This window comes from Carassius auratus, unplaced genomic scaffold (assembly GCF_003368295.1).
Source record: "Carassius auratus strain Wakin unplaced genomic scaffold, ASM336829v1 scaf_tig00215390, whole genome shotgun sequence".
NCBI lineage: Eukaryota > Metazoa > Chordata > Actinopteri > Cypriniformes > Cyprinidae > Carassius > Carassius auratus.
The window spans coordinates 1,145-15,533 of NW_020528061.1; the positions used below are offsets into that span (position 1 = coordinate 1,145).

General features: G+C 36.5%; 1 protein-coding gene across 1 annotated transcript in view; it reads right to left on the bottom strand.

Annotated features, from left to right (window-relative positions):
* Nucleotides 1-5,910: 5,910 nt before the first annotated feature.
* The window catches only part of LOC113094473 (pro-neuregulin-3, membrane-bound isoform-like), a 75,972-nt gene continuing 67,493 nt past the window's right edge, over nucleotides 5,911-14,389 (bottom strand). Inside the window, exon 2 of the mRNA XM_026260084.1 lies at nucleotides 5,911-6,047. Coding sequence (XP_026115869.1) covers nucleotides 5,911-6,047 — 137 coding nt within the window. The remainder of the gene's footprint in view (nucleotides 6,048-14,389) is intronic.

Genomic DNA, 14,389 nt, shown 5'->3' on the forward strand with positions numbered 1-14,389 from the left:
ATTATAACTTCAGTACACGTGCCTGAGGTCACGACCCCTGATGTAGCTCATTTTTTTTATACAGTGTTTGTTTCATCATTGGTTTCATGCATGTCAATCTCAGTTTTTCTATCTCAACATGAATCCTGTTTAAATAGACACATATTGCTTGTTTGTAGGGAAAATAGAAACTCAGCAGGACAGTTCTTTTCCTAGGGAAGCATCTGGAACAACTGCCACTGGTTTCTGCATTTAATGTAATTACAACAATAAAACACTATAATAAAATGTAGTTAGGTCCTTTAACGTCATGATATCTTAGGGCTAAAAATCCCAGTTCAACCATTTCTGTCCGGATAATCAGACTGCAACTCACAAGGCAGAAGTGTCCACTTTATGGTCCACCCATGGCTAAAAGCTTTATTGCGTGTTGTAAAATTCATGCAGAGGTGAGGGACCTGTCCTTGCTTGGTGTGGAGAGGTGGCTGTGTTGGGATCTCGCACAGCATAAAAACTGACCTCTTTTACCCCAGGGCTCTTAAAGGCCTGTTCGATGGCGCCCATCTGATGTGATTACTGAATGTTTATTCCCCTTTTCTCTCATTGTTAGTGCACTTAGACTGATTAATTATGCCAACCTCTCTCGCTGATGTCTCGTCTCACTCTGGGGAGAAAAAACATGCACTACTTGCTTCTTCCCCCTGTCTCTTTCTATCACTTGCTCCCTCAGTCCTCTCCATTCAAATCAAATTCAATTCAGAGAGCACTCCGTCTGCCATTACAGCCACTATATAATAATAACTACAGCCATGGTTAAACAGACAACAAATAAATAAGAACACCCATAAATTGAAAGAATAGTTAAAGTATGGTTAAACCCAGACTACTCAGTAAAACATAATAAGATTTTATGTGGGTGGCACTTTACAACCTTCCTGTCTCTTTCTATACCCAGTTGTCCATCTCTTTTCTCATCCCTCTGTCTTTGTCTCAGCGTCCTCATTCTGTTACAAAGCTGCTGAGTTTGACATTCCAAGAGGTATCAGATCACTAGACCACCACTTATCTTTCACATCTGCGGTGTGAAATTCTTGACACAGAAAAAGCCCTTTTACCCAAATAAACCTGTGTCTGTGTTTAAACAGGCATATTTCAATTAAAAAGCTGTGAACTGTCTGTCCACTATGCAAGCAATCCATTTAAACACCCAGACTGAAGCATCCACAGATGTCCATCCTTTATACCAGCTGAGCAGCCAAAAGGGAAGGACAGTACCAGCAGGCACGCTGTCTGCATTCAGATTTAGCCACCAAGTTGCTGCCACCTGACATGCTGTTCACGAGCCAACAGATTTTGTTTGTGATCTGTTCCATTATCTTGACAAATCCGTATTTAACTGCTTACCTATAAACTATACATGTGCCAGTTTTTGTTATATTGCTGTAATGAACATACACTGTATTGATATCATTGGCACTTAAAGGGTTACTTCACCATTCTTCTCCTCAGGTTACCATCTTCCGCCATTTTGGAAAGTACCCCAGAACGTAACTTGGGGAGAAGAATTGCTAAATAAATTATATTATGTTTCCTTTGCACACAAAAAGAATTGTCAGAACTTGGTAAAATTGTGGTCGAACCCCTGAGGTCACATGGACTATTTTACAGATGTCCTTGCTACGTTTCTGTTCGTTGATCGTGAAAATACCATTACTTTCTATGGAGGGTCAGAGAGCTCTCAGGTTCCATGAAAAATATTTACATTTGTGTTCTGAAGATGAACGAAGTTCTTACGGGTTTGGAACGACAAGAGGGTGAGTAATTAATGACAGAATTTTTGGGTAAACTATCCCTTTAAATATACTGTGAAATGCATTATTAGCCATTACCATTTTCCAAGTCTGTATGATATATTAAACCCATTTAAAAATCATAATAAATCATAATGCTATTATGAAATCACAAACTCTACAGTTCAAATAAATAAATATATGCAATGAAGGTTTAATAGCTTATGTGCTAATTATTTACATGCATACTTACTTTTGATACTACAAATTAGTATTGTCTCATTGCCATTATATATGTATTTCAAGGAATCTTAGAGGTTATTGTTCCCTTAGGAGTATTTTTATTACCACAAAATGTTTATTACAATTATCAGATTACTTGATTAATCGTCAGAATAATCACCTGATTACTCAAGTACCAACATAATGGTACCAACATAATCGTTGGTACAAGCCTTGGTACTAATTCTATATATGTTATTATCCAAATTGTTTACATTTTCTATCAACTGGTTAAAATTCATGACACTATGTGTATGCCGCATAAAACTTTGGTTAGCAAAACAGCAGATGTGTTGAATGAAAATCAAATTTACTCTGAGTTGGTGGCACTACAAAACTAAAGAAATGCAGTGGCTACCCTGGCTGCTCTGGAACACAATGCAGCTGGGCAACTTCCTGTTTCTGAAAATAAATTTTATTTTTTATTTTTTTATTTTTTATTTTTTACAGATAATAAAATAAATCAAACAATTATCCCTAATCTTAACCCTATAATATGTACGCTGTTAATTTAAAAGTAACTTAAAAGTATAAGTACACTGTAACACTAATAAGTGCAACCAAAATTGTATATAATCACATGTTCTTTTGTTCCCCCATTCATTTTCCTGATCAGTCTCAACTGCAGCCTCTCCTGTCCTACAGCAGAGACAATGCTAAGGTAGTTTGCGTAGGATGTTTATATTATTGAAAGAAAATAGTGTATTTATGCATGCCATAATTATATAGCATTACTTAGTTAACATCCTTCAGATTTTATTGGGCGTTAAAGATTGTACAAGGGTACATCCGCCCTAAGGCCAGCGAAAAAGAAGAGGAGACAGCTTCCTGGATTAACACTGTGTGTTGAGATCTGACAGCTTAATTGCGACTGCTTTCTCGGTAAAGAGAGTGCTTGATAAGAAACTTGAAAAGGAGGATATCGTCATCATTAATATGATTCATTTTGTTAAGACATATTCCTTAATACCCCTACCAGGGTCTCCAAGATCTCACTCCTGCATTATACATCCACGTCTTTATCATTTGTCTTCAGTGAAGTGCATGCGAACAATCCCTCCTGTCAGATTTTCCTTGGTGTGAAAATAGACACATTCTATTTATTAATCCTAACACTGTAATTCTCCACTCTAGCTCTCTATCCTTCTAGACATTTACAGGCAAATAACTGATAAAAAACAAAGCGTATTGTAAAATGTAACTTTTAATTAACAGATACAACAATATATCACATTTACTTGTTATAAACGTCCTCAGCTAATATGAGAAACTAGGTTTTCTCATTACCACTTTTCACTTTATAAGTGCAATAAAGGTGATGGAAAACAATTCCCAATCGCACAAACAACTGATATTGGAGGCACCCTCGCTGTGCCGTGAACATTAAATTATAAATAGTTTTTATTAGAGCAGTACTTGGACACAACTCTTTATTATCTGTGTGCATATAATGAACACCAAAGATATGTTACCATGGCAATAACTGGGAACAACAATCCCATTAGTGGGATTGATTAAAGGCCAAATGGAAAAAAAAGGATAAAAGAAAAAAGAAGGAGAGAAATAGCGGCAATATTATGGGTAAAACCTCTGATTATATTTACCGGTTGTTTCTGTTTTGAACATTAGCCTGTGTTAAGCCTTTACCCTGAGGTAGTGGTGGTTATTTAAAAAAAATAAAATAAAAATAAATAACCTTATTACAATTGAGTGATGAAGAGGAAGGTCTGTCAAATGAAAAGGGGCTTGGTGAACAGTAAAGAAAACAACTGATAGGGCATAACAATTAACGGATAGTCCTGAACATCTGAAATTTCTCATGGCAAAACACCCTTAAATTTACAGCTAGAGATGAGAATTGCCATATGATTCTGCTTCTGTGGCTTCATTTATAAAATGTGCGTATGCACAGATTTGATCTTATTGTAGTGTGTGTACGCTAAAATCCACAGCAATGTTCATATTTATAAAAAGTCTCTATACCGCCATGTCAGGGTCTGAGCAGGAGTAAACACTTTTCCTAGTGGCAAAGTCGGAGTACTGCAGCTATTGAACATCTAAGCTGCAATAATAATAATAAAAGTGGTGTATGTGCAAGCACCAGACTCAACATAAATAAAAATGCAGTGTAAGAGATTAATTGTGCTGTGTAGTCAATTTTTTTGTTAATGGGAGTTTTTGCAAGATTAAACTGACCTTTTTAGTAGCCTGATGTTGAGACTCGCATTCTGTAAAGTTTATTCCATGTTGTTGTTTTTTATTATTGAATTTTACAAGAAAACTTGCGAAGTCTTGATTTACCACTAATGCATAAAATAGAAAAAAACAATGCATAAACGCATCTCCCACTGTTTTGTCTGTAGCCTTTAGAATCGGCCTATGTCGTGCAATAACGGTTTTAATATATTCAGTTCAATAAATTGTTAACTGTTTTTATTTATAACATCTGCTGCTTTGCTTCTGAGAAAATGAATGGAGACATTAAACATTAAACATTGTTTTTGTCATTTACATTAGTTTTATTTGTATAAAATACACTATGTTTTTGTGTCAGTAAGTCTACATTAATTTGAGCAGCATTATAAACTGTAAATATAAAGAAATGTCAAATCACATGCAGGTTTTGAAAGAACTTAACTTTTAATTAGTTGGCTCTTGAAGATGACTGACAATTTTACCTGAATAGTTTATTCTTAAACCTAATTGTTTTATAATTACTAGTATTGTTATTATTATTTCTGTTGTTTCTAGAAGTAGCCATTTTGATAATAGTTAATAGAAAAATATAACCATACACACATTGTTTGTCCACAGAATAATTACACATTATTTAATAAAAATCGTCCCAGCACGAACCTCTACCTCTGCCAGCAGGACTTCAGTTTCAGACTCAGAACTTGTTTAGTAATTCAGATATTGGCGTGTGCTCTTTTTTATGGCAATTATAATAATAAGGGGTGTTTAAAAGGCAGAGATCTGACACCAGACAATCTTTTGAACAGTTGAACTGGCTGAATAATAACACCGCTGCTATCTGCACAGCCATAATTGATGAACTTTGCAACACTGACAGTTATTGAACTAAACTTGAATTCAACCAAGTTGAATAATGACACTATATTTATGACATAATAATCATATAATGACTCAATATAGAACTGCTTTAAAGCTTTAAAGCAATTTACACTGATTTTTTCCCCATTCAGTGCTGTGGAAAAAGTTTTTGCTGTCCTCAAAAATGAAACCAGTTCTCAACATTATTTACAGCCCCTTTCTTGAGGAGTGCCATTCTAAGAAACTTTAAACCATTCAGTAGTTCAGACCGTATAATCATTAATGACAGATTCTTTTATTTGCAGCAACATTCGTTGCTAAACTGCAGTATCTCATGGGAAAGAATCCCTGCAATTATTTGTTTCAAGATAAGCCACTCATCTTTGATGCATCGAGTTGGATGCATCAGACTCAGGTTAAGTCATTCAGCCATTCCAATGTGGTGGATCAGCGTTCTAATTATACCCTTGAAATGCTGGCTTTTAAAATAACTATCGCATGTGCCAAGATTTCCAAAATAGACCATATCGTTCAGCATGACTTCCCCTTTCATCTCACATCATTGGAGTAATTTGCACTCTGTATTTTAGTGGTTTCCAGCATACGTTAAGACAATCCAGTGCAGACAGTCACAACAGCCTTTGTTTTCTGTGCATTTGCGTGTGGATTAGTAACAAAAAGATAACAGATACTTTAAAAGAAACCATAGAAAACAGATCTTGGAGTTTGTCATTGTCATTGAAGGAATTATAAAGATGGAATCCACTTTAATCTGACACACACACACACACACACACACAGAGACTCACCTGCAGTGTCTGTGTACACCTGCCACTGTTTCGATGATGAAGCACTCTCCCTCATTCAAACAGAAGGCCATCTCCTGACTGTCCTGGCATGGCTTGAAGAACTCCGAACGTACAGTGGAGGTTGTGGGGGCAACTGCATTTGAAAGAGACACAGGAGGGCAAGAAAGATTAGGGGGGACAGAAAGAGATTAATCAAGGTTAAATAGATTCAATTCAATGAATCAAACACTAATAATCCATCAATTTCCATAATGTCTATTCCTGTGATAAAATTACGTCTGAGTGATTTCTCAATATTATGGCACGAATGGTGTTAATTGAATCACATGTTCAAGTACGATGGTTTCACAATCACTCCACTGATTAAAAATGAGCCCATGTGAGGACCAGAAAATATTCTAGAATCTATTATAGAGCTTATATAGGGTATAAGGGTTTAATGACTCAGGCCATCAGAGATAATAAACCTCATGTAATAAGCTACAACATGGATTTTTCAAAGCTTTTACTGCAAAAATGTATAGAATTACACATCATATAAAAATATTATTAGCTAATATTATTTCTATACACACACACGTGTAAAATATTCTGCAAAGACAATAAACAAACAAGCTGAAACAATGCCCGCTCACCCTCTTAGAAGCTTTGGGAATTCTGATTCATTGTGAAGAAACAGTTTGCTCTGATTGTTCTTTTAAACTAACCAGTAAAAATCATACACATATGTATGTCTGCTTTATCACAGAATATACAGTATGTAGCACTTAACAAGAAGAGGACCATAATGCATTGGCTATTTAATATATTTAATTAGTGCGATTTATGAACATAATCATGACTCAAGTATAATGAATCAGAATGCTTGTCAAAGCTAAATAGCCTGCATTACCTTCATGTAGTTTTCTGTTTAAACTGCAGGGATAATTCACATAAACAGGAATGCTGTTTATAAAAGACAGCCTACACCTTTTAATCTAAATCAGAATAGGGCTAGACTAAAGAATCCGGTTCCTCTGATGCTTCTTTCAACTGACTTCAACATGGATATCAACATCTGCTCTGCTGTTAGCAGTCACTCTGAATACAAATCCAAGGCCTGCTGCACTTGGTACATGTTTACACAGTCATATCGCCACCAACCGTGTCCATAAGCAGAAAACAATGCACTGAAAGCATGCATACACATAATCTTCCGGACATCTGCCACAAGATGAAATAAAGAGTCCCATGTAGTCTGCCTCTGCCAGCAGAGGAGGCAGTGCAAGCATGCATCCTGGTCAAAATCAAGGCAATCCAAATAGCACCAGACACCTGCAGTAACACAGGAAAGGTCAAATCAATCTGTTGTTCTCACGTATTGATGGATAAGTCTCGGGTCACTGGTGCAGAAGACGATGACAGATTCGAAAATTGTTGAAACGAGTAAAAGAGAACAAAGATCCTTCATTCGTTTGAGAAAGCTGCGATGGATGACTCCATTACGTGGAGTCACGCGGTAGCCAAAAGCAACTGCTTTGCACCATAAACAATACAACAGCGCCAAATGCCTTATCCGAGCCCTCAGACAGCAACCGACTGGATTTTTCATATCCTCTTGTTCAAGTGTCCATAGAAACTGAGGGTGTTATGACTCAGTATAAATCAACAGAGAAGCATCGATCAAATGACCATTGATCTGCACATTTTCTTGTTAAAACGGAGGATTCTGTTGGGTAGATTATTAGTGTCATTTTTCTCCAGAGTGGCGTTTCAAACCTGACTGGTATACTGCTGCTGACTGGCCAGTCGATCAGCAATCAGCAGTGTTTACTGTGTGACCCAGGGCTACTTATGGACTGATCTCTCAGCACTGCAGCTCTAATATAGGTGCTCATAAAATCTGCCGTATTGAGCCCATCTGCAGGCGATGACCGGCGGAACATGCAATAATCATTGGCCAGGACTATATTAAAAAAAAAAAAAAAAAAAATCCTGTATAATAAACACATGATCTCAAGGGGGTGGCGGAAGTGCTCGGTGAATTAATGAACATTGCAATCGATGCTCTGGGATTCAGAAGCGCTATTAGCAATCAGCTTCATTTTAGAAGCGATCATCGATGAGTTTATTAAATCAAAGGTACAGAATGCCTGCAGAGACAGTTCTGAAGCATAGCACCCACAATGCGTGCTTTATTCTTTTGCTTTCTATTGACAGGTTATTGAAACAGAACGGAAACCCAGAGCACGTGGGCAACGACCCCCACTATCCAGCCTAATTAAGTCTACAGGGAAGTAATGATTTCCTCTGCCCACAACAGGCTTTGCTGTAAAGACAAACTTTTACAAATGTCACAAAATTTAACGTGGGCAGATATTGTACAAAGAAATGAATAAAGACGACTACCCAGTCCCATTCCCTGAGTTTGTCATCACCAGTTGAGGCCATCAGAGGAAAAACGAGTGCATTCACACTGTGCACCTGCGCTGTGGGACTCGAGAGTGCTCTCTGCACATCAGACAATGTGGTTTCATGGGCAGCCAGCTCATGCATGACATGATAATTGCTCAGCTTCTGGTTATTTAGTGATAAATCCTCCCTCCTTGTTATTCCCAAAATGGTTTGTCATAACATTTGATTCATCCCGGTTGCTTTAAAATTAGCCTATTTTTGTCTGGAAGGCAATCTTCACAAGTAAGTCCCTTGATAAGGTGCATGAAACAGTCTTGCAGCAGTTCAAAATTGAATCAGAAATCCCTGTGGGTTATTCATCTGAATAGATGATATGTGTTGAGCTAATGCACAAAAAATAATGTGCATCCTTCATGCATGCTGAACAAGGTAAATATATGAATAAATCCTGCAGTGGGAGCTAATGTAAAACTGCACCTTATAATTTAAAGTACTGGAGTTAAATTACAGAGAAGATTCAGTCAGCTTACAAATAATATCAGATCATTTATTTTATATGCATTAAGAGCACTAAGTAAACTCTTTGAATCTACTGCCACTAAAACAAGAAAACACAATTTTCCACATTCACATTTTGTGTATTTGCATTTTGTGTAAAATGATGAGTAGGCGTCTAAAGTTTTTTAAAATGAATTGTCTTCTGAACTGGTTCATTTAAAAGAAGAGTCCCACTAAGCAAATAGCTGTAATGAATCAGATTTGCTATGCTTCATGTGAAAGAGAGAAAGTGTAGGAAGGTTAACGCATTAGTTTAACACCTTAACTACACAACCCTAAAACCGCAACTGTCTATATGTGTGAACGTGTATATTCTGAGCCAGAAGAGCAAAAATATTTATCATAGTAGTCGGCGAGACCAGGAGCAAATGTAACACACAACATTTCTTCAGTTAACAGTGATGACACTTTTCAGCATATGCTGTATTCAGTAGTGTTCGTTCTCTGAGCCTGAGAAAAAGAATCTTGTCGCTTTATATAAAAATCTGACACCCAGTATTTTTCCTGCTGTCTAATGTTTGATGCCTTCGAGTTTAAACATGTGTCAACCGATAGGTTTTTGGTTAAATGTTGCAAACACTTTAGCTGGAAGCTAGTTGGGAAAAATGCAACAACATTAGTTCTGAAAGAAAAATGTAATTACTGAACTGAAAGTGTTTTTAGTTCATCTTTAACATAATTTCATTAAAACTATCAAGAGTACTGTTCTAATTCAACAATTACTTTTAGTAAAAAAGTCCATCTATAACTGTACACAAATGATTTCTGACAGCTAAAATAAAAAGTGTCAGAATAAAGGAGAAAACTGTTCAGTATTATATTAAAGCAGTGTATATATTATATTATATATTATATTAGTTGTTATGTGAGGTGAAGTGGACAATCACTGTGATGCTACACACACACACACACAAACTAAAACACAGCTGATATATTTGTAATAGCCTGAGAGTTCTGAAGAAAAATGTAAAAAAAAACAAAAAAAACAATTGCCTTGGTCTCCCCTATTTACAGCAGATTAGAATTGTTCAAGTATCTTTGAATACGAGAGCAAATCATACGCTGTTGTTCCACTAGCCAGTTCTGCACACAATGTCTTGTATTATGTAATCTATGTAATATAGCAGTTCAACAACTCAGCTGTGAAAAGAATCAACCAATTTAAAAATCGCAGCAATCCCTAACACTAATTTATAATTCCCTGGCGCTCTCTTTCGGTTTCTAAGCCCCAAAACGCCCAAACTGAAGAGATGAATGGGAAAAGGATTTAAAATATTAAAAGAACATAGCTATTAATCACCTCCATATATCTGAAAAACCATACATACTGTATCCATGTGTAAAAAACACATGCTTCTGTCATAGCAGAGACAGCCATGCACATGTACATTTGTAACATTTTCCTGAAAGTCTTCTTGTAATCACCCTGCTCATTAGTGTGCTTATGCGCTGGCATACCTCTGGGGAGACACCAGAATGAGCAGAGTTCTTCTGTGCTGTTTACTGCACTGCACATCAAACACTGCACACACACAGCGCTGGAAGGTCTTCTGGGAACCTGGGCTTAGCTTTCCCATCATGCACCACTGCCCACTGCCCTGCTGCTCTCTCCTGAGTGGTGTACTGAGGCAGGGAGTCTGTGTCTGACCGCTGAGCGTACAGAGCTTCTGGGACACAAGCTCCGCAGAGAAGCCCCGGCAATTCTGTGGTGCTTTGCATATTTTGAATAATGTATGTCGATATATTAGAATAATTATGTAGGAATCTGGTCTTCGCTAACAAAAATAGATATTAAGAGCATATTTTTGTGGGTCAAGATCTTGGATTATACAATATTTAGTTCTGGCCCTCTAATTTGATTGGCCAGTGGCATCCAAGGATGGCTGATATACAGTTCAAAGCATGGATTTTGCCGTCTGTATCACTTCACTCATGTACTGGTTAATAGTATTTCAGAACAGAGCATCTAGGGCTATGAATTATTATATATTTTTTCAGATTCCTTTTTTTTTATTTTAATTTTACTGTATTCCATTATTTTGTGTATTTTTTAGACTCTGTTTTAATACTTATATTACTTTGTAATCATCATAAACCATGTCTAATTAATTGAAATCATGACACTTACAATATTAAATAGCAATTTATTAAAAGTTCAACAGATTTATTTTTTTAAAGGTCATAAAGGTTTATTCTTATCAAAGTTAATTTTCTGGATTCAATTTTAATAGTTTCATTAAATATTAATAATCAAAATCATCTCTTATTCATTTTTTTATTTATTTTTCAGAAATACTGTGTTGTGTATTTATATTTTTTCTGCTAAATAAATTCTGGTAAATAATTTGTCGGGTACTTTTTCCTTTAAAAATAATTTTTAATAATAATTTTATAATTAGTAGTAGTGTCATTACATTAAGTAATATTTCTGTCATGGTTTCTTCAAGTTAAGAACTTTTATTTTGACGGGTTGCTGTGAAGACCTTTAGTTTTCTGTTTGTATATGATATAATGACAGTTTTACTCAAAACAAACTTAGAGCAGTTCTAGAGATTATATTTATGTGTTCATGTACTCATATTTTGAGGCGAAAGAGGCTGTGTGCATCATGTGCACTTCATATGTACCGTATAGTAAACTAAACCGCGCATCTGCGCCATTCATTCACGACACGCAGAACATGCAGGATTCATATTCAAATGGTATTTTTGTGGCTTAATATTAATGAGTAAATTATTCGTTGACTCACTCTAGGACAGTCTTTTTTTCATTCCTGAATGAATCAGTGTTCTGAACAAATTGGTTCAGTAAATGACTAAATGACTAACTCCATCCTAAATGAGTCAGTGTTGATTCTCCCATATAGTCAGTCACCTGTTAAGTGCTGGATAACTCGGTGTGTTTAAACACAACATTTTAGACTAGAATATTCAGTGTTTCACACCATTTACTGGTGTTACAGTGTATCTTATGGAAAGAATGACTGAAAATATACTGTTGGACTGTTATATCATCTTTCTTAGAATGCTGTTCAGCTATATTTGTCTTTGTCAAATTCATAAAATCTGAGAAACAGAACTAAATGTTGTATAATTTTTAATTATAGGATTACTGCTGCAGTGTGGTTACTTAGAGATAAATTAAATGAACTCTCTGTATGATTTGATTTATCTCTTATGCATTTCACTATGTATAGGCCAATGACAGAAGTCACTTACGCACATGCTCACCTTTGATAGCCTCCACCTTGCTTTTACCTCTCACACTTACCCAGTGGGGCCACCTGTCATGGACAAATGGAGGTTAGTGGGGGGACTTGTGCGTAGAAGCGTATGCCTTTACTGTCAGAGGGATGGCGGGCAATGAATGCTTCCGCTTACTGACAGCTCATGATGGCTGTACACACAGGCATCTGTCACACAGTAACAGCACGCCCTGTCCTTCACCGGTCAGGATGACAGGCCATTGGGGCAACTTTCTGCAATAAGCCTGTTTTCTGAACTCACAACTAGTATTGGGGAGTGAGAACTGATTATATTTAAAATAATAATAAAATACTGAAGCTCAGTGGTCTTCATGACATCCGGTTTTGATAATGTCTCCATTCTTTCTCCTCTGTGGAGGGAACAGTGCACTAAAATACTCTGCCAGTGATTCCTGCACAGCAGGACTGTGCTGATACCAAAAATACAGAACAATAAATCATGTTTTAGCTGTGCTGAGGCTTTCAGTCTGAACTGAATGTGATGAAAGTAATACTTCATGTACTAAAATAATTGTTAATGCAACTGTGAAGTGCGTAGGTTTTCATACTGCATGATAAAATATTTGCACTATTGAATTTTCGATCTATAAAAAGTGCCTTCTGACCAGCCCAACATGGCAACATTGACTCAACCGTGAGGCATGAGGTCTATTGGAAATAACCTTATGTTTGGCCACCCAACGGCAGGCAAGGGGCGTGTTAAAATCAGTGATTCTTACAGAAACTTGTATACAATTCCATATGCAAATTGTGCACAAATTCGTTAAATTCCTTACAATTTCCAACCCTACTTAACCAACAGGGTTTTTATACGTGAGAAAACTGCAGAAAGCCAAACTCACAATAGGCTACTTTAACAAATGGAGATAAATGATGAGTACCAGTGATCGCCTGAAACACACCGAGGTTATGGATTAAGTATATAGATCTGCTAATGCCTTTAGTGTTGCGAGAGAATTCTTACTCTGTCCTTTGAGCATTTTCATTATGCTAAGCAAATTAAAAGCTTTCACCTCTGAATTACAGTGAAGATGAAAAAGATGATTTACTTCCAAAAAGGACGAAGCTAGAGAGTGCTACAGGGCTTACTTTTGTAAGACATGTTGCTACCAAAAATCCTTTTTGGTCATGAAAACAGCACATTTTAATCTGTTCATCGAGCCACCATGAAATGAACATTTTCCTTCTTTCTTTCTTTCCTTTTTTAAAGTAAAGTACCCTGCCAATTTTTCATTTAGATATTCCTGCAGTTTAGAAAGCTCAGATGACAGCATGTATGAGGCTAGCAAAACTGTAACAAACTTGTATAACGGATCGCTGCGCCAGCACAGCACCTTTACCTATCAGACAGTTGAAGTTTCTGAGTAAACAGTGATTTTTGCGCTGCGCTTGCATTAACATCATCACAATGGATCTACTGGCCTGTCTCAATGTAAGAGGTCAGAAGTAACATATTTGCTAAAGCAGGGACAGTTGATATTGAACATTAAAGAAGTAAGAAAATCAGGATTGAATGGAATAAAAAACCCTCTTATTCTGATTGATGTACATTTTTTGCATTCAGTGAAAACCTTTTTGATAGATACCACAGAGAATATATCACAGCATGCCTTCTAGATTGGGTAAATATATAAAGATGCTGCAAAAGTTCATTACAGCTGTCTAAAATGACCATAATTGAACAGGAGAAAACAGAGGGAAGACAATTTGTTGCTCTTTTAAGAAGAGGTGAAAGTGTCTAGACTGATGAGTTCCCCTGAGAGGAAAAGGAGACTGACTCATTAAATACCCCTGCGAGGCGGAGACAGGGAAAACTTAAGACAGATTAATGCCAGAAACGAGACCCATTACTGCTCTGAACAGGAAAAAAAAATCAGACAGAATAACTCTTAGAAAAGAGTGTGATGTAGAAAGGTGAATGGACTTGTCTTAGCACTTCCTCTGGAAACAATGACAGCCATGGCTGAACAAAGTGTGCCTGACTAAATGCAAGGGCCAATTACGACAAAACCAGTGGCCTGGAGGAGTTAAATAAGAGTCAGCCATGGCAAAAACATATTCAAAATACAGAATCATGATGAACTGGACAGAGAATGAATCTAAATGGTTTTAGCATGCTAAAAGCAAATATCCTTAATTAAGCTAGATGTCTCACATGCATTAGTAGAATATAAAAGGCAAATTATGTGCTTTCACAACCTCCGCTATGATAGTCCATGAATGACTTTAAACTGCACAATTTTAAATGGTATGAATTA